Source organism: Buteo buteo, chromosome 10 (assembly GCF_964188355.1).
Source record: "Buteo buteo chromosome 10, bButBut1.hap1.1, whole genome shotgun sequence".
Classification (NCBI taxonomy): Eukaryota; Metazoa; Chordata; class Aves; order Accipitriformes; family Accipitridae; genus Buteo; species Buteo buteo.
Window position 1 is genome coordinate 37762036 of NC_134180.1, and position 20975 is coordinate 37783010.

Below are 20975 nucleotides of genomic sequence, written 5' to 3' on the forward strand. Positions count from 1 at the left end.
GCAGGCACATTCAGACATATCACCTCTGTTTATTTGTAATTCCTTGCCATCTTAGTTTCTTATTAATCCTTGCGTCTCCTCTTTGCTTCCCAGAACAGTAAGGACAACCGCACAAGTCAGAAAAGATTGCTTTACATTGTACCAGCTCAGTGCATCCTGCTTCTTCTTATACCTCACTTAGGAAATGGTGCAGCATGAGTTGATTACAGTCATTTCCAAAGATACTTATACTGTATTCACCACTGCACTCTACTCATGATTACACAAGCTAAACATTTGCAAGAGGTGCCTGTCTCAGCAAATAAATATACCAGTGACACTCACACTATGCTCACTGCTGTCAGATGACAATCAACTTACTCTCATCCTTGCAAAAGAACCCACTGTCCTGCTGCTGTGAGCAATTTGCCCAGTCAGCCAAACCCAAACTAATTAAACAAGGTAACTAGCCCAGATTCCACTGAGACAAAACCCACAGTGTGCTCTGTGAGGCTGAGACACAGAGCACAGGTATTTTCAGAGAAAATCTGCGGAGAATGGACAGAGCAAAGCCATTAATCCAACTGATCTTGGCTCCTTGACTTTCCTGGTATAGGCCTTAAGTGCAAGTGCTCCACTACTCCACTCCCACACCTCCCTATGCTTTGCACTCTCTGACAAGAAAAAGGCAGGTTTTTTACAGTTGATTTATCAGCTATGGGCAGCTGTAAGCTACACTTCATGATTCTGGGGGGGAAGGAAGTAACATTTGGATCACAGAATGCACTTTGGCTAGTGAAATATAGCTTTACAATAGTGAAGTACTAACATTTTGTTGAGAAAATCATGTCAGTATTGATTTGTCCAGGTTCTTGCTGCACCCATTGGTCTTCTTTTAAAATACTTGAAATACCCAGGAGAGATTACTGTAACACCAGAGACCAGGTATTATCAATTGCTTCACAGCATAAGTCTAGGACAATTCACTCAAAAGATTAATGTGTAAGCTAAAATTGCAAAAACCAAAACTCCTGAGGATTCACAGATTTTCAAAGCCAAAATGGACAACTACTATGTTTTAGTGGTCTTTGTAAACTAGTCATGGAATTTTCTAGAGAGAAGAGTTATGAGCTAATCACAGTGGCAACATGAAATGCCTCTGCACTCTGCAAAAGAACTTGCATCAGCCAACTATGCAGTTCTGCTTTGTCCTGAGGGAACTACCCAGGGCAGAATGGAAGAAGGATGGGATTACAGTCAAGGCATGACAACAGAATCAGTGAGAGCCTGAACACTGCTCGTGTGTGCCCAAACCGCACTGTGAGGTGGTGGCTCTCCCTTACTATCTGTACAATTAATCTTGTATGGACAACTGTTTAGTGACCTTAGCAACAGGAGGACTAGAGATTGATGAACTACTGCTTATATGCCAGTTTGAGATCCTTGGATGAAGCACTAGGCAGAAACCACTGTTTGATGTAGGAAGCTGCATTAGATCAATGAATAATTCACACTGGCAAGCCATCCACTTTAATGAGAGTATATGTAAAGTTCAACTGTGAGTGGAGTTTAAACATTATGAATCGATACACTTGTTACATCAAAATTAATTAAAAACCCAATCACCCTGATAATTACACATGCTGCCTCTGTGAAATAAGGCTGCATGGCTGGTCTGGATCTGCCCTCCAGCAGACACATATATTGAGGTTCCTGTCACAGGAAATCTATGCCACACATTCACAGGCTCATAGCTAAAATATAATGAAAAGAAGTCTCTACCAAAGTATTAACCTAAACTAGTGCAAACGACTTGCACCTGGATCACTGGGAATGATGATCCCTTCACCTTACCAGCTGGAGGGAGATGATCCATTGACTCTGCCTTGTCCAGGGTGGAGGGTGATGTAGCTCGTTTCACATGCTCAAGAGAGCTCTCTTCCTCGGCTACAGCAGATGGCACTGTAATTGGCTTAACAACTTGAGTCGGCTTTCCAGGCAGCTGAGCAGGCTTCTTGGCAACTGGGGCCTGTGTCAGAGGTTCATTCTAGCATAACAAAAAGAATTTCATATTAAACACGTAAAATCTATTCCAGAGTTGAGCACAGCATCTCAAGCATCAGCAACCATGGTTATCACTATACTAGCCTTCTGGTATCACTTTTAAAGGGAGCATAATATTCCAGACAGCAAATTTTAACTTCTGAAGGTTTATGAGCCATGCCACACCAGTAAGTAGTTGACCAATGCAAGTGTCAAACCTCCACTACAGAAGGGACAAAAGGAATGTTCAACAAGGCAGCGATTTAAAAAAAAGCCGATGCATGCAGAAAAAACATCATCCAGGAATTCTCTCCATTAAAAGCTACTCCAATTGAAAGCACAATCAGCAATCAAGTCTAGAGAGATAAAGAAATCAAAACAAAGTCTAAAGGCTGGTGCTGCCTGACAAAAAGCAGTGTTGAACATCCTGGGAAAGCACAAACACAGGAGCTACTGGGATGCAGGATGAAAATACAGATTTAAGTACTTTAGAACAATATAAAGGGGTGGCCAGGATCGGAAGTGTTTGCTTTGAAAATAAAACCCACATACAAGACAGTTATGAAAGAGCCAAACTCTGGACTCATACAGTCTGCAGGTACTGACTGTAGTAACATCTCATCCCTCTCTCTCCTACACTGTAATGCAAACTGAAATTACTGCTGAGATCCTGTACTCTTCAGACTTCTGGGAAATGTATTTCATCTCACTACTCTTGCTTGACTGAAATCCAATGGCCTCATCTCTGCATACCACAAGAGACAGCATTGTAACTTTTACACATCCTACTAAGAAATACTAACCTCCTCCTCCTCATCATTCTCCTCCATGTTTGCCAGCTTGCTGGCACTTTCCAGAACAGCAGCTATTGTGCTGTCACCATCCGTTGCTGCAACACCAGGAAGAGGGGGAAATCCTGAGGAGGAAAGGAATACAGAAGTAAAGAGTTGCATAAGACCTCTGTTCTGTCTTCCATATTTCTTCTTTTCTGTGAAGCTATTTCTATCCAAGTACCTATTATCTAATATATTTCAGAATTCAATGTACCTAGACTGAGGCCAAGGCCACAAAGCCTTGCTAGATAAAGTCTGAGTGGTGGGCTTCAGATCAGATCTCTCACAGATACCCAGGCTTAAAGAGACGATGCTAAAATGATGCAATAACAGAGCATAGTTTTCCAAGTTGAGCAACTGGCAGCTAGCCACGGAACCTCACAACCTCACGACTTTGGTAACAGAGATGCCCCCAGAACCAGCAAAGAATTTAGTCTCTCTCCTTTGCACAAAAGGACAGCAGATTGTACAAAAAGTTGCTGGCTCTCCACCCCCCGCCCCCCGATGTCTCACCTTGGTACACATTCCAGCAGAAAATCAGTGCTACCCCATAGAGTAATAAACAACACATCGCTGACATCTGGATAACACACTAAGCCTCTGCTGAAAATCCACTGCAATGCAGATGTTGCAAAGTAAGGCAGAATCACAGTAGTTAAACGTGAAGTATGTGAAGAACGATCCTTTTCATTATTTTATTATCCTTTTAAGGATGGGAGGAAGGCTTGCTGATGGAAGATCAGCTCTCACTTTCACACTACCAGTTCAGTGTCAGCTTCAAACAACAGAGACCCAGAGCCACTACTATAAAATGTCTGTTAATAAGATTTATCTCATTAATATGTAGCAAGTATTCTTGTTGCTAGTCTCATTAGAAGTGCCAAGAAATAATGACTAAACTGCTTCTGAACCTAGAGATGGCTGCTACAGGGACAGAACAAGTTTGAGGTACACAGGCAGGCAGAACACAGAATCCTATGCTGCTGCCCCCATGTGACATTTGATCCATTATTCCGCAGCATTTCTGTCTCCAAGGAGGTCAAGGCTGGTACTTATCATCATCCTGATGCAATGAAATGCACTGCCAGTCCATTATAATCTCATTGCTAGTTTCAGTGACTGCCTGATGGTTGTCTTCAATGTAAATCATACGGCCTCTAAATGATGGCTGAAAAACATGCAGCTAATGTGTAAGGAAATTGAGGAGTTATCTATATTTTCAGAGGTGAAAATATGGAGTACCTCACTCTTACAGAAACTGGTATTTACCAAGAAACGGATCACGTTCTAGGACAAGGGATGCTAAACTGCTTTTCAGGGACAGCTTCAAAGCAGTACATGACCTGACAGAGCTGGCACTGCCTACTTTACTACTACTACTACAGTGCTTGCCATTGCTACATTTGACAGTGACAAAAGGGCCACAAGGTCCATGTCACTTTTCTAACTTACAAAGTCTAGGCACCACTTCGCAGTGCTAAGTGTAACTTTTCACAAGAACACGTCAGGCACAAGATAAAAGAATAATGCTTCCTAGGGGAGAAACAGTTATCATTCAAACCAGAGGTGGAGCATTCATAGATGACTTTGCCCAAACTTTTACAAACACAGCACTGTACGTTCTGAAGAAGACAAAAAGGACACAGTGTGTCTCAGGAAGCAGGTTCAGTTTCTGCCTCTGTCACTGTCTCAGTGTGACCATAGGCATGATTTGCTTTGTCTCTGTAAACTACTTTTACTAGCCATGAGAGCTGCAATACTGATCTGACTTGTCAGGTGTTGCAAGAAGATGATTCATTAAATATAGAGTTCTGAGGCTCCTGCTGGCAATCAACAGAATGGGAGACATCAGGCAGATTTTTTCAGTTTCAAAAATCAGCTTCCAGTAAGCTAAGAAGCCAATATATCCCAAGCTTACTCTTTCTTCTAGGAGGGTTGGCACAGAGGACAGACAGGTAACATTTTCAGCACCTGCCCATGGTTAAGTTGTTTAACTTTTCAAATAGCCCCAGTTTTAAGTTCCAATGCTGTCAAACAGGCAGTCAATAGTCAGGAATATTCACCAGTGTGAAAGTTTGGGAGCATATTAATAAGCAGTTTCACAATACCATGAACAGCAAGGCCAGCCTACTCACTGAGAAAAAGGAGGAGCTGTTCCACAGGACGAGGAGGCAATATCTGCACACCTCCTTCAGAGCCCAGTAGATATACAAAACTTGGTATTAGGACATTTTATATTCATACTTACCAGGAGGAACAGGTAGCTCAGAAAAATTCACTTTTCTCCCTGCTTTATGGGCTCTTATGGCATCCTGGTATTGCTGTAATCAAAGGCACTCAGTAAGACATAAAGTGGAATTGACTATAAATTAGCAATCATCTGTACTTAACTAGCATAAATATTGCAGAATACACAGTATTTTGCTATAATATGTGCATTGTCTCTATTTCTTTCTTTCTCCGAATGCTTTACAGCTTCCCTACTGGAGGTCTTTTCAAACAGAAGGACAATACACAAATTATTTCAGCCTTGAAAAAGTCTTCGGCAAGAGAACTAATTCAAATGGCTTTGCTGGATGCAAGCAGCTTCCTACACTTTCATTTTACCTTGGCTATCCTTTCATGCATCCTGCCTTTTCGATCATCCCCACTCGCTTTAGCCTGTGCTGCTGCTGACTTGTACTTCTCCAGCCTTTGCTGCAACGCTTCCAACACTGTTTTTGGCTGCTGCAAGGAAGCTTGAAATAAGACAGACAATGAAATGCCATATGATTAGATTTCAAAACATATGAGCTGCCTTTTTCCTCCCCTTTCTTACCTTCTGCAGAGACAAAAACATCATTGCAAAGTCTTATTATGAATACAATTATTCTAAAGAAAGTTTATTAACTTTTATTTCCATTACTGATCCAGAACAAAAGTACAGATGAGATAAGCAGCAAACAATTTCAGGAACATTAGCTAGGTTTACTCAATCCTGCTGCAGTTCAGTGGGACAGGGCAGACTTTAAAGTGCCTTCCAGCCCTGCTATTTTTATGGCTTGCTACAGAAACCCAAAAGTCCTACCTGAAGCTTCTTGGGTCTGAGGTTCAGGTGTTGTAAGATCCTGGGAACTTCCCACTGGATCTGGTACCTTTTGCTTGGATGCATCTTGTATGTTTCCTAGGCTTTCAAGATCTGCAAAGCAAGGAAAGCAGGAAGTTTCACAGCGTGTTCCGTAAACTGCAAGTCAACCCATGTTACTCAGAAAACCAGTAATTTGATCACATCATCTTCCTGAAAGCTTTTTGATTTTAAAACAGTATCTGCATGGCTAGAAAAGTCTAAGGTTCCCATTATTCAGGGAAAATGCTATATAATAGAAAATCTCAAGTGCTGATTTAATTTAGGTTAGTGCTGCCGGGGGTGGGGTGGGGGGGGTGGGAGTAAAACCAGTTCAAGTATTCTAAGAATTCTCTCCCCAAAATATAACTTGGTATCTTGACAGATGGAAAGAGTGAACAAGATTGCTAATTGACTGAAATATCCTAGTAACAAAAGATGTGCTGAAAAAGGGAAGCGAGTAATATCATCTATTCAGACACCCAAGTTTCTGGCATTGTATAACAGTAGTTATTTCAGAAAACTACAAAAATATCCGCTGCAGAGATCTTGCACTTTTTAAGGCAAGATTATATCATGGGTGAAGTTTCTCTCCAATGCCATTGACTGATCAGTTTATAACTTGAGGAGTCATAAATCTCATCATTTATTGAAATAAAATAATCTGTCATTTAGTTTCTTAGAATAAATAATCTGAAGCAAATTGTTTAAAACACTGAGCTGCGCAGACCAAATATTAATTGTTGGTGGTGATACTAGATCTATTTAAAAAAACCCTCTCTTACAAGGATTGAAGTATCTTTAATATTGGTAACTTGCTTTAAGATTTAGACTTAACTGCACTGTAATCTGTTCATTAATCTCTTAATCTGAATGTTATGAACTTCAGTTGAAACACGTAACACCATCAAGTATTACAGTAAACTTTAAGGTGTGCCATTACCCTTCTTTCCCTTACACTTGCTGCTACTATCTAAAGTTATGAAAATAGGAATATTAGACATGGATACCTACCTGAACTTGTAATTCACAGAGAGTAACTTCAATATAAATAATGATACCTCATTTCTTTTCATTGGTCTTGATTAGAATTTGAATCAGCAGTAAGCCTCAGACCTAAGTGATCTTCAATTCTTCTTTGCAATCAAATTCAGAATCATTCTATTACAGCATAAAGAGACTTCTAAAAGGGTTTTTGTAAAACGAGCCTTACCCTGAGGAGATGGAGGCATATTCTGGAGGTCTATTGGCTGCCCACAATCCAAAGCTTCCAAGACCACATTGAATTTCTAATGCAGAAAAAACAAAACAGAAGATTTATGCTAGTATGTCCAAGACTTGCTGTCTGCTGTAATGAATATTTGACACTCAATGCACATGGGTACAGCATAGGGTATGTTTAGCATTCAAGACTTTTTGTGTGCATACCTTGCCTGCCTTCATGTATTCCTTTGCTTTCTCCAGGTCCCCTCGCTGCTTAGCTTTTAGAGCCGCTAATTTATACTCCTTCTGCCTCTTCAGTAGTATTGCTCTGGCGCTGCTGTTCTGGAGATCTGTGAGAATGAAACAATGCTGAGACTTACACAGAGCATGCAAGATGTGCATCCCTTGCTATGTCCATCTATTCAAACCTGCATTAGTTCTCTTTTGCTTTAAATCACATAGCCATCTTACAAAAGTTCTTTTTCCTCCAGTCTCCAGAAGTCCTACCAGACACAACAATCCCACTTTTCCAAATTGGGGGTGGGGTGGAGAAAGGTCTTTCAGTCAGTATCTCAATACTTTTTAAAGCTTGGAATTCCACATGTCACAATACCAAAGGGGAAACCAAGGCACAGGAAAAGTTAAGTGAAAGATACTGATATAGTGCATATAAGAGCTCTATAACAATAACTGATTCCACTGCCAGAAATTCAGCATCCCACTGACAACTCTATCTGAAACATTCAGCATGGAAGTTCCAACATAAGCAGTGCTCTGCTACACAATTCAAATATCACGAAAGACGTAGCATTAAAATAGTGTTGCAACTGCTTATCCTCTCAGGTCATCGTACCTGTTTCCACCGTAGGACTAGAACCAGCACGACCCTGTAGAGACTCTGATTCCAGATGCTGCACTGCCTCATGAGAAGTCTTCTGCTCATCATCTGCAGCAGACTCAGGTTTATTCTCTGGTAGGACACTGACTGAATCTCCTGAATTCTCTAGCTGCACTCCTGCAGCTTGAGATAAGTGAGAGGAGCTCTTTCCTGTTGCAACAGGAGGTGGCATTTCTTCCTCATTGATTTTTTTGCCTTTCTTCACTGCAGCCAGCATGGTTTCCAGTGTCTGGCAGAGATGGAACAGCAAAGTCAATAGGCATTTTCATCAAACATATTACTAGCATAAAACCATTAAAACAGAAATTCATTCCCTTACACGCAATGGGATCTATTACGCACACCACTACAGATTGCTGCCCTTTAGCTCCCTATTTTTCTGCAAGGCCAACTTCAGCGCTAGTGAAAGGTGTCCAATTATCAGAGCAACAAATGCAAAGGACTCGTTACCAAACTGCAAGTACCTCAACACCTAGAAGTATTGGATAGCTGATGTGGTCCACTCAGCTTTGTCACAGAAAGTCACCAAGGACGCCATTTATACCAACTGTAGACAGATTTTATGTCTTTAAAACAAAATAAAATACATTACTCCGCAATGTCACTGCCTATGTGGATTCAGTGAAGGAAGGAGTCTGCATACCTATTTAATGCAATGAGAAAAGCCACTAAATACTAACAAAGGAAATGGAGCTTCAGCTGGTGACCTATGGCAAGAAGCTCTCACCATTTATAACACGGCTTAACTGCTGCTCATTTTTTTAAAACCCTTCCTTCACCACAAGTATTACCTTTCTCAATGTTTTTATTTTTTTTTCAATTTAAGTTTCAGACAAAAGACCACCACACACTTTAAGCCAAAACAAAAGTTTTGCTCCTTTCATCTTCTACAGAAACTGAAATGGAAGGACAGAAAGACAACAACAACAACAAAATCTCATCAGTGCCAGAATCACTGCTATTTTTGGTTAGCCATGACATTGTTTGACCTATTAAGCAACAGTGGCAGAGATACTTTGGACTGACTGCATGTGAGATTGGGGTTCAGACCAGTACAGCAACCCACACACAGCTCTCTCTTCTCCACGTGTGGGATGACAGACTGACTGGAAGTGGTATTATACACTGAGATTAAAGTTCTCAGTTCCAAGAATTAAGTACAAGAGATAACTGTACACCATTTGTTGGCATGTCATTTTGCTAATTAAGGAACTGTGAGCTGTGAAGTGAGATTTAGTCTATTATCCTTAGATACACTGCTTAGGCACAGGGAAACTCCCTACCTTGAAAAGCAAAGGAAGTAGCAAACAGCGCACTAAACTTCGTTATTGGATGAAATAAGCTGGTTCGCCTATCCCTCTTGCTCTCTGAAAGGTCAAGTGGTTTCATGTACGTTCCTTTCAGAGCTAGCAGGCAGTAGACACATACAGACTTCTTTCTTGTGCATCTCCTCCCCTGGGTTTGGCCTCAGTTGTTCCCTTTGTACCCTAAGACACCTGGTAGCTAGCGAGACATTACATTCTTCCTTCAGTGGACAGTGTTGAGCTATAAAGCTTTGCTCAACAAGACAGAGCTTGCTGCTGTCTGAGGTGATGCAGGAGACCAGATGAAAACAAACAGGGAAATACAGGCACTCTGCACAGCGGCAGTCACCAAGCACTACCAACTAACTACAAGCACGCCACCTGGCTGAAAAGATGTAAAGCTGAAGCAACGGCTCCTTGCTGTAATTTTTAATTCCTTTAATGAAAAATCCTTTTCTATTAGTTTTCAAGCACAGCCAACACGCTCAGGGAAAGGTATCACCTTCCTTTGTCTCACAGAACTGAGTGGAAGGTTAGTATCTAAGGGAAGGCATCAGTGATGAATTGGAAGGTGTATGTGCTAGGAAAGCTCCTAAACTTTGCTTTAAGGTAACACTGAACAGTCATCACAGGTCAAATTCAGATCTAGATGGGTGCATTTAATATCAGCACGTACCCCAAACCCTGCCTCCACGTACCACTAGCCACATTCAACAGAAACAAAGCTGACCCACAAAAGGCATTTGAAGTTACACTTTATCTGTGTATTTGCTACATCAGATTGGTAGTAAGTAACAAGAAATGTTTTTAAAGTAACTCAAGGCAGCATATTAGAATTTCTCTCCCCTTTCAAGAAATTTACACATCTGGAAAGACTCTGAACTACACTTTAGAGAACTGACTTTGCCTCCCCCTCATTCACATACCTGATGAACCCAGCTTACCTTAAGGCCTCTTTCGTATCGGCGTATTTTGGCACTCTCACCTGACTCCTTTGCGTTAGAAATTGCTGTTCTATAGTTAGCAATTCTCTTCTCTATTGCCTGTTGCAGCTCACTGGTAACAGCAGGAAGTGAGGTGGTCTCAGAAAAAATAATAAAACAAATCAAGAAAACTTATTTCATCCAACTATATGAGTTTTCTCACAGCACTGAAAAACAAATACTCCTCTTCTACACACAGTCCCGTTAATCAAGAGCGCAAGGACGAAAAAGTCTCTAAAACAGAGGAGCACTTGTACTATGCTAACGGTCCCTGGATCCACCTCTGGGCTTTCTCTCAAAGGCGTAATAGAGAAGAATGGGTGGAGACATTTAGAAAACTCACAGTTACAGGGTAATTGGAGCCATGTGGTTAGAGAGTAGGTGAAGAGAACAGTAAAGTCTCTCAAACACCACACAACAGAGGGTGTGAAGAGGTATTTTGGCACAAATCTTGTCTTTTTCTCTTCTTATTTTTGAAACATGCTAGTTTACTCCCTTCTGGGCTTCTTCAACCTGGTTTTACTACAAAAGCTCTTTTTCCTCCTCCTACAGCCTGGAATTAGTTAAGGGACAAAAGCAGCCTAAGCAAAGTTATGAGTAGCTACTTACAAACACTCTGCAGCTACAGAGACCTTTCAGATGGCTGCTGATGTAATTATTGCCATTATCTCTACAGAAATGCTCTTAAACCCATTTATTAATGGGCCCAATGCACAAGGCCACCGGAATCTGTAGCACACAACAGAAACATGGCAGCAACTGAATAAAGGATTGACAAATGAAGCTAAGAAAGCTAATGCTACTGAGAAAAATTCCACCAAGATGTCAAAGATGCTGAGTTATAACAAGTCTCACAATTTCAGTGCACCGCTCAATACTCTGAGGGGGAAGATACAAACTCTGGAACCCTGATCTGCAGTCTGCATGCTCATAAGTCCAGTGAGGGACAAGACATGCTTCACTACAACTGTTTATCTCCTCAATTCTATGCTAACATTAAAAATCATCCTCTGAACAAAGCAAAACATTCACCTATATCAATACAGCATTGGTTTCCACAGAGAAGGCAGCAATAGTGCGGTTTCTCCTTCCTTGGAAGACAAGACAACCTCTCTAAATCCTGGTCTGTGACCCTCGTATGAGCTGCACAACAGCGATTCAGCAAAACTGTCAGGAATACGAAGCTCTTTCCTACCTGTGGCTGCAGTTCAGGTTGCTCATTTTCTGGTTCAGCTGTGGATGGCTCCATTGCTATCATTTCATCCTCACAGCTTCCTGTCTCGCCTTCCACCCCCAGAACTTCTTGCAATTCTGCCTGAAGTAAAAATAAAAGCCAACAAAAGGCTTTTGCTCAAAATTTTCTATTTCCTCAAAAGACAAAATAAAAATCAAGTCTCAAGCTCCAAAACCTTTGGATGGACCCTGAACCCAAACAGAGAGTCTAAACATCTTATATTCTGGGTTTTTTTGGTTTTTTTAATTACTTTTTTTTTTAATTTTTAAATGAAACTGGTTCTACTTGTATTCACAACAGGAAGCCAGCTACCACTCAAAAGCCACGCTGCAGCTCCAGGATCACCACACAAGTTTGTGGTGAGAGATCTGACCTGAAGCTGGAGAAGTTCAGAGAAGTACTTCTACAAAGATCATTCAACCCCAAATTTGAAATTTCCCAAAAGCATCTATTAACAACGGCAATCAAAAACACTGCTTAACACTCCTTCCGTAAACCCTGCCAACTAGATCACTCATTGAAATAACAAAGAATTTATTGGAAGATACACTCTCAGGCCAAGCACTACTCAAAGCAGTAGCAAAATGGTGACAGACATCACTTTTAGGAGAATGTCCCTGGCTGTATTTCACCAGCTGCCATGGAATGGGATTTCTGCTGTTTCCCCCAATTTTCTAAGACCCTCACACATGTGAATGTTAGCTGGGAAACTCTCCTACTCTGGTGTGCAGGGGGTTGGATCCTGCAAAGCCTTATATCTAATGGGATGCTTTTGCAATATTTTAGCTTCTCACCACGAAGTTAACAGACATTTTGGATAAATGCCATTCTGTTTAAAACCAAAACAAAACAAAAACCCCAAACAACAAAGACATACTGAAACTTTTTGCTAATAAAGTTATGCATACCAACAGGTCTGTATCTTTCTCCAAGTCTTCATCATCTGCTTCTTCCCCCTCATCTTCGTTCAGGTCCTTCATACACTCTGCAGCCATCTTCTCAATATGATCCATGGGCAGAGGAGCTGTAAAAAGAAACCACAAGGAGCCACAAATGCTAAGTAACAGTTACACAGTCACTGGATATAAATGCTAAAGGAGTTGCTACCAGCTGAAAGACAGCACTGACTTCTCCTGCTTCCCCTTTATCAGATAGTGGCAAAGGTAAATGGGACTATATTCGTGGGTAAAGGGCAAAGACTGGGTAAGTGAACATCCAGGAAAAAAGCAATACTAGTGTTTCTGAGAGCGACAGTCAAGGCAGGCAATAAGACAAGGAAAATGACTGCATCCAATAACCTAGCTGAGAAATTAGATCTCAGGGAAAATGACGTCTGTTTACTAATACAAGGAACCTGAACGGCAAAGCCATTAGCACCATGATAGACTAGGAGTTGTGGTTGGACACAACAGTGCAAGAAAGACAAGTAGGACTGGATGAAACAACTGCTTCAGGGAAAAAATACTAGAATTCACCTCAAGCTCCTAGGCTGATTTAAGATACAGATAAGTACTTCTATGATATTATTTACAAAAATAACTAGTAACATAAATTTTGTCATTATGGAAACTTCAATTTTCCAAGGAAAAAATGGAGAATACTATTATTCTTGGATGTTACGTCAAAACTGTATTCCTCAGTTAAGCTAAAAATCAATGGTGGCACGAGAGAGAAAATTAATATAAACTGTTGATGAATAAATCTGATTAGAACTTTCTATCCATGAAAGGCAATTACTGGAACAGCCTCTGTCCCCAGTAGGAATAAACATCTGAACTAGTTTTAAGCTGATGATAGATATTTACAAAAGGTATTTATGATATGATTGTCCATATTAACAAGGCCTGGACTCAGCATCCTTGTCAGGTCTTTTTGTTCTGTGTCCTTTGTCTCATGTCAGTTTACCCTAACAAAATGTAATTCAATCCTGATGTAGCCTGACTGACAGAATAAATTCTGACTCCATATGGGACAGAAGTGGTCCACATCCATTCATCCCTAAGTGCCAACAAACTATTTCTTTTTACTAGTTCCATCCCTTTTCTTCTATCCCTCTCGTTGAACTAATTTGAATAAAAAGTACTGTAGTTCCCAAAAATCTGCATGCATGGATATAACCAACTTAGCCCAACAGTTAAGTGCATGAGATGCAAACACTTGTATTAAACATCCCAGCACATCTGCCAGTAAACTTCTGTTCACATTTTCTTTCAAAGCCAAAAATATGTTATTGTGTGTATTACAACAGCAGATTCAGCCATAAATCAGAACAAAGTTCAAGGCATTTACCATAAATAGTGCTGAGCTCAAAAGAGTTCCCAATCAAACTACAACTAACTAAATCACTGGATTTTGGTATAGGGTCTACATTACAATTGACACTCTCAACAGCTGATCGATTTTCTCAATCTACAGTCTTAAGCACAAAAATGTCTCTCTTCATCTCATGTTAAAACTAGGTATGTATTAACACATTAACATCAATTAACGTCGATTTTAGAGACATACTGAACAACACAAGCCATAAGCCAAACATGGCTGTTAACATGACAAGCAAGGAGGCACAGCAAACTATATGTTTGAAGACAGCAAGAAAGGAAGACAAGAAAATCTTTCTACCTTGAGAAACTACTTGTTTATACATCAAACACCACTGCAAAGTCACACTTGGCATGCAAAAGTAGAACGCTCTAAATCAAGGCATCATACTTGTCCTGAGCCCAAAAGCACAGCGAACTGCTAAGCAAATCAGAAAAAGTGCTGTTTCTTCTGCCTCTCTAACTATACTTCCACATTTTCTGCATTGCTGTCTCATGCCCATGATATTTTCCCTTTTCCAAATCCTTCTTGGCTACTTTGTCGTGCAATTTCTCTTCATGTTTCTGGTCTTCACCCTGAAAACTCTGCTTAACTCCTCCTTGCCAAGTTCTCATCTCTACTTCATGCTATGCCAACCACAGCTCCCTTAACTATCAACTTCCTCCACACACTCTCAAAGGTGAAGTTACTTGCACACAAATTCCAACTGTCCACTTAAATGCCTCTGATACTTCCTTATGCAGACATACAACTGTGACTCATCAGTGTCAGTAAATGTTGCATAAAATAGATCTTCAGGACAGAGCTTTACAGTCAATTTAAATGGATCTAAACCAGATCCCATCCATCCCCTGCATTTGCTGAATCAGCTGAAAATTAACCCAGGTACAAAACTGTTTCTGTCCAAATAATCTAATTTACCATATCAGTGCTTCAGTACCTACATCAAACATGTTGCTCACATGTTTGACCCTTAGCAAAACTCTGCAACTAGGATAGTAGGCCATATCCAAAGGCAACTGGCTGTACATCAAGGGTCAGAGTGTTCCCTACATGAAGCCCGACTAGAGGCAAAAAAGCCAACAGAGCCTCCTCGGATGGTTGGTTCAACTCTAACCCAGTATGGCAAGTTGAGGCTACAATTTCAAACATCCGAGCGGCTGACCAACTGGCATTTATCAGCCACAGATAGCAGAGATCTCTGTACTTCAGATGTTGCAACAGTACAGCTTTTGCTGTCTGTATCTTCAAAAGCTAGAGGGAGAGATTACTTTTTCCTCACCATCAGAGGTCTAGAATGTAAATCCAGGAGTAAATTATTGCATCTTGTGTTGAGCCAAGAACTGAGCGCTAATATGTATTGTACTGGGTCCATTTTTCCTGTCCTTCTCCAGACAGGATCTGTTTCTCCCCTGTCCTTACTGTACCCTCCTCCTTTTCAGGTGCCAGCCTGCATCCTGCCCCTACCATGCACCATGTCCCCATCACTACAGTGTACCAGGTCTCACGAGTCCCCAGTGCCAGCTGTTCATCTTCCACGAGCTTCTATTCTATATACTCCCAATTCTACCAGGAAAACAGAATAGCTGTAAATGATTTTGGAAAACAGTTGTACGAACCGTAACACGTACCTTTAGAAGGTATAGTAAATGTTAATTCTGCACTGTCTGAAGTTTCATTTCCCTCTTATGAATAAAGAGACTGAAAAAACACATTAAGTGACATGATCAGGGTGAGAAGAAAGTCAGCACTTGAAAAGTTGACAGCGATTGAAGAGCTCCTGACACACAGATTCATCCTCAAAACATTATCCTGCATGTTTTAACCACGTGTAACCTATGTCCAATGGCAGAAGTTCTACTATTATGCTTATTAGCAAAATTATGCTTATTTGCTTTAAGGGTTTACTACAATCTTGAAATCTAGAGAGTGGAAATTATTTAGAATTTAGTTTTAGATACAAACACCTCCTCTGTCTCTCATCAACTACAGTGTTTAGACAGTCACTTTTTCTAAATATTTTACAGTTCTTCATTTCCCTGCTGCTCTGTGTGAAGTCCCTTCAAATATTACAGGCCAATTACTGCAGAGCTGCAAATAAGGTTGTAGTTGTACTAACCCTTCTTTCCAGCATCTGCTCACACACCTGTAGCAAGGGTAGGACCCATTCTCCTTGTCCCATCTCAACCACTTGCTGCCACCCCTCCCTTGCAGCCACAGCAGCATTCAAATAGGCAGGTAGCAAACCAGATCAAGGAACTGATTCAGCTGAAAACCTAGCACAACAACAGAAGTTTGGTTTTTTTAGATCAGTTTCCTGAACCAGCTCACCCTGCAGCTCCACAAATATGTATACAAGCTTAGAGGTAGAGCATGCTCACTGGAGACTGCCCCTCTCAGTAGCAGCCTTCACTTACAATAGATTACAGTAATCCTGTAAAACACTGCATAGCTGCACTATCAGACAAAATTAACAGATGCTTAAAATATTAGGAATAGTAATGATCCATTCCAAGAGACACTCTAACCTGCATAATACCAACTACAGGATTCTCTCAGTAATTCCATCAGTTCCAGGATTTCCCTCTTAAAAGAGTATTCAATTTTGGTTACAGACTCCAAGTAACTAGAAATCTAACACTCATTCAGTAAATTCAGTCTTTAAACAAAACCAGAAGAACAACCAAACAACAAACAACCCACTCTTCACTAGAAACACAATTTCCATTTGGAATTCATCTAGCACCTACTACACCTTTTTATGACTCCGTATGCTAAACAAGCATGTCTTAATTTAGTCATTAAATTGGGTAGCCATCATATATCTTTTTTCTATGACTACAAGAGCATATACAAAAAAACCTCTTACCCTTTTTGTGGCATAACAACTTAAACCTTTCAAAGTAAAAGAAAGAGTAGTTACAATTTCAGCTTCTATCAGTAATGAAAAAACTTTTTTGATAAACCAGTGACTTGTAAAGAGCTATCTTTAATAAATTATTCAGGTCGTCAATAAGTAAAATCCAGATACTTTAACTTACTTTTCCCTTTTGGTTTTGATTTCCCTTCTTTCACTTTTCCTCCTGTGATAGCTGCAAGCTCTGCTTCTAGGTCCCCATCATCCCCACCTTCCTCTGCACTCAGCAGCATCTCTTCAGGACTGAAATCTACAAACAGCCCCAGCTGGAGCCAAGGGAAAATAAAAAATTAATTTAAAAAAAAGTGCAGTTAGAACAGAGATGACACTCAAAAACATCACACTGCATGGATTATTTAAACATTTTCATGCATTCTGGATTCTGTTAATTTCTTTTAAAGCCCACTGCCACACCACTTCTATTACCAAAACAATGCATATCAGGACCCATAACTGATGTAAGGTACATAAATCTTAATAAGCCACAAATACTCCCTCTGAAACTCTACACAGCCAAGGATTTCTTAAAAATCAAGCCTATCTAATAGTCTGACATAACAAGGTAAAATAAAAGGATGTCTTATACTGAGCCTCATGAAGCAGATACCATCAGGGAAGTTCAGGGCAGTTCCTGTAACAGCTAAGCTAAAAAATATTCAATCATCATTCACACAATGCAGGTCTGACATGCATACACTGCAGAGATTTCAACCTTATCTCTTGGAAGAAGCTATATTCACATATACAGAACTGTTCTATACTTCTTGTTACCTCAGTTTGTAAATCAAACACATGGAAAGTGCAAACACAAGCACAAGGAAACACAGCCATTACAAACCCAGCAATGCCTGCACTACACTGGAGTAAGCAATCAACTCTCTAGAACAGATCATCAGCTAAGCAACAGCATCTCATGTAATATTATTAACAGCAATCAGAATTTGACAAAGTAGTGGGGGTTATCACTCAATTGCTGTAAAAGATGCCAAAGGATATAAGTATCAGAGAAATCTCAGAGGTCTTAGTCTAAAAGGTATTCTTCTAAGATGCCATTTTATCACGATTTTTATATTGCTGGTTAAGATACTAACTGCCCCAGAAATAACAACACAATTATTCAAAGTATGCTAAGCTTTTTCATAAACATGAATTAACTGAAGTAGATTCATCCTATGAGGTAGGTGGAGTAGCTTTTCTCAGACTTTTTCAAAGCACAAGCCCCTGTTGGTTTATTGGTCAAGTAGGCAGCAGTTCAGCTTCTCTCAAGCAAAGGAATAAAAATCAGTTGTCATTATCACAAGGGTTAACAATCTCCTCCTGCCTCCAAGCATCTGAAGTGCTGTGAGAAGCTGAAGCTGCCTGTCAGTTTATAAACTACTGTGAATAAGTAATAACTTTTTTTTTAAACTCTGTAGGAATTGAGGTGCTGACGGCTACTGCCTTGAAATATTTTGCGTCCCTCTTTGAACCCTTTTATAATCCCAAAGGAGAATGTGGAACAAAGCTGAGAAACACTGATTCCAAGGACCAGGAACAGTATTCAAAACCAGCAGCTATTTGTTTACTAGCTCTGACCCTGCCCTTGACATTCTGTAAAGCACCGGGCAGATCAGTTAGCCACCCTCCGCCTTACTCATCTCCTTTCTGTAAAACAAAACTAATACATTTGCAGTCTTGGATAGAATGGAAAGAAGGTCAGGACGAGACTTAATTAGGAAATATTTAAAATGGTGATCTAAAGATTCAAGTTCTATAGAACACACATACACCTTTTATCGATGTGCAAAATGGATCAGGAGCACACGTGATCCGTTCATTAGTACACTGCAAGTGTAGAAAATGAAGCAAGCGTAGTAATGAATGAAGTCAAGAACAGAATCCAGGTCTAGCTGCCTCTCAATCTGTTCAGTAAGGCACATTTCCAATGAAATTAATAGCATTAAAGAAATGTTTAATAAAACAGAAAAAAAGATGTTAGAAAAAACCTGCAGTTGATACACTACATAGCACAAAACCAGTTCAAATTGAGTTAATTTGCAAGTGAACAAGCCATGAGTATATTTGTTTCAAGAAACAATCCTCCATGCTTTAAGACAGGCTGAATAACTAACCGTATTGAATTAGAAATTAGTAAAATATGTTAATTGGATCCTTTATTTACTCTTTATCTTTTTAGACTGTGGTTTCTTTTTCGGAAGGGGGAAAGAGATTTTCACCTTTTACCTTCTTCCCTGTTCAAATGAACTAAATCATATACTGCCTCTCCAACTGAGAAATGCAAACTTTGTATTAGAGCAATGGTGACATTATGGATCTCTAACTAAACCATTCTGCCTCCAGTATGAGAACACTGGTTCCTAAGAAATCACCAGAAGAGAGTATCTTAAGCTATTTACTCTATTCTAATATTCTATTCCAATCTCTCTTCGTATTTTTCTATAATCTTATCAGTTATTCCTCCTCTATATGTTACTTGCCTCTATTCTACTGTCAAAAGTTTCTAAAGGTCCATTCTGGTTCTAACACCTTCTGTACCTCTAACTGTACTCTGTTTTTCTTCCACTATTCTACCCAGAATTTTGCCTTGGCTGTATTTCTAATTTTGACACTGTTGCCTGACTTCCTACACCTGCCAACCATGACTAAATGATGTTTCTCTCCTCAAGGCTTCTGAAACTACATCCAAAGGTAAAGAGTATGAAAAAACCCACAACACACAGACACATCTAAGCTCACTTTTAGCTACAGAAGAGGGCCACAGGCTTATCAGTCTATCTGTTGCAAGAAAAAATGACTATACACAGGGAAACTAAAACGAACTGTCTCTGGTGTAGCACCTTAATGTTCTCTCCTATGTGCCCCAAATGTGTTATTTGATATTTTGGTTGTCTTATTTCTGTTTTCTTAGAGATGTAAGAAAAACCTCCATATAGTTATTGAGGTTATTATTAAATCTCAACACAGCTGAGGTAGGAAACTACTATAAGCATGAGTCATGAGGTCTCCTATGAAGATTACAGCATTACAACATTGTGGCTTCCTTCAAGACCTCCACTGCTGCATGTGAGAGATTTACTTTCAAGAAAAATACGCTAAAGAAGAAAGCAGGAAAACAGGCACCACATTATTTCAATTTTTTCATGGTCCTGCAATATCTTATTAACACATGAGAGACTCTAGCAGGAAAAGAGCAGCAAGAGGTCTGAACGAGACTACCCTTAAGAACGGTAGGAGTAGGAGGTTTCCCTACCTGCTTTGCAACCACATCTCCCTGGCCGTTTGCCTTCCTTACCTGCTTTGCAACTGCAGCTCCCTGGCCCTTTGCCTGCGGGCTTTTTTTAGGTCTTCTGCCAAGCATGCTGGTTCATGAATTTCCCAAGACTGTGTCTCTAAGGGACTGAGAGCACACGAGATCGAGCGTCAGTACCCTCGCCGGTCCCAACGCACGGCGAACCGGACGAAGGCAGGCAGCGCAGAGCAGGCTGCGCACAAACGCGCACCCGCAAACACCGGCCGACGACCAGGCAGGAAAGCGCGGGGCGCACACACACACCGTGCAAGACGCTCCCCAGGGCCCAGGCCCGCCAGTGCCGCCTTCCTGCCCCCGCAGCCGCCCAGCCCGGCCGCACCCCTCCCTCCGCCTCAGGCGACTCGCACCCGGCGCTCCCCCGCTCCCGCAGCCCGGCCCGGGCGGACGGGCACGGCCGCTCGCACCCGCGGTCAGTGGACGGCGGGACCCCCCCCCGCTCCCCGCCGGACCCAGCGCCGTGTGAGGGCGGGGCAGGCCCGGCCCGCCCCGTACCCCTGTGGAGCCCTCCCCGCCCCGGCGCAGGGAGGAGCCGGCGGAGGCGACAGGCTGCGCGCCCTGTAAATAACCGCCGCCTCACCGCCGCGGCCGGCACCGCGAGAGGCCGTCCCGCGGCGGGCAGGGCCCGGCCCGGCCCGGCTCACCTCGGCCTCCCGCCGCCCGCGGAAAGGCGCCCGGTGAAGCGGCGCCCGGCCGGCCCGGGGACGCCTGCGGCCGCGGCTCTGAGGCAGCAGCGCGCCTGCGCGGAGGGGAGAGAGGGGTGGGGCGGGGCTTCAGCGGCGGGGGCGGGGCCGGCAGCGCCCGGGGGGAGGGCGGGGCCCGGCCCTGGGCTACGCGCGGGAGAGGCGATGG

General features: G+C 41.6%; 1 protein-coding gene across 5 annotated transcripts in view; it reads right to left on the reverse strand.

The window, feature by feature from the left end:
• CC2D1B (coiled-coil and C2 domain containing 1B) overlaps nucleotides 1–20882 on the reverse strand; it is a 35764-nt gene extending 14882 nt beyond the window's left edge. For 2 of the 5 annotated variants that reach the window (XR_012651826.1, XM_075037101.1), the window contains exons 1-14: nucleotides 20768–20882; nucleotides 20109–20213; nucleotides 16941–17082; nucleotides 12489–12604; nucleotides 11542–11661; nucleotides 10308–10445; nucleotides 8015–8288; nucleotides 7387–7511; nucleotides 7172–7247; nucleotides 5923–6033; nucleotides 5463–5593; nucleotides 5104–5176; nucleotides 2826–2938; nucleotides 1834–2026 (exon numbers count right to left, since the gene is read on the reverse strand). Coding sequence is in view for 4 of the 5 variants with exons in the window: in XM_075037101.1 (XP_074893202.1) it covers nucleotides 1834–2026; nucleotides 2826–2938; nucleotides 5104–5176; nucleotides 5463–5593; nucleotides 5923–6033; nucleotides 7172–7247; nucleotides 7387–7511; nucleotides 8015–8288; nucleotides 10308–10445; nucleotides 11542–11661; nucleotides 12489–12604; nucleotides 16941–17082; nucleotides 20109–20174 (1678 nt within the window). In the remaining variant the exon portion in view is untranslated. Of the gene's footprint in view, nucleotides 1–1833; nucleotides 2027–2825; nucleotides 2939–5103; nucleotides 5177–5462; nucleotides 5594–5922; nucleotides 6034–7171; nucleotides 7248–7386; nucleotides 7512–8014; nucleotides 8289–10307; nucleotides 10446–11541; nucleotides 11662–12488; nucleotides 12605–15530; nucleotides 15601–16940; nucleotides 17083–20108; nucleotides 20214–20473; nucleotides 20496–20530; nucleotides 20609–20767 lie in introns of those variants that run through there. The other 3 variants (XM_075037102.1, XM_075037103.1, XM_075037104.1) reach the window with 3 other exon arrangements.
• Between the last annotated feature and the right edge of the window lie 93 nt (nucleotides 20883–20975).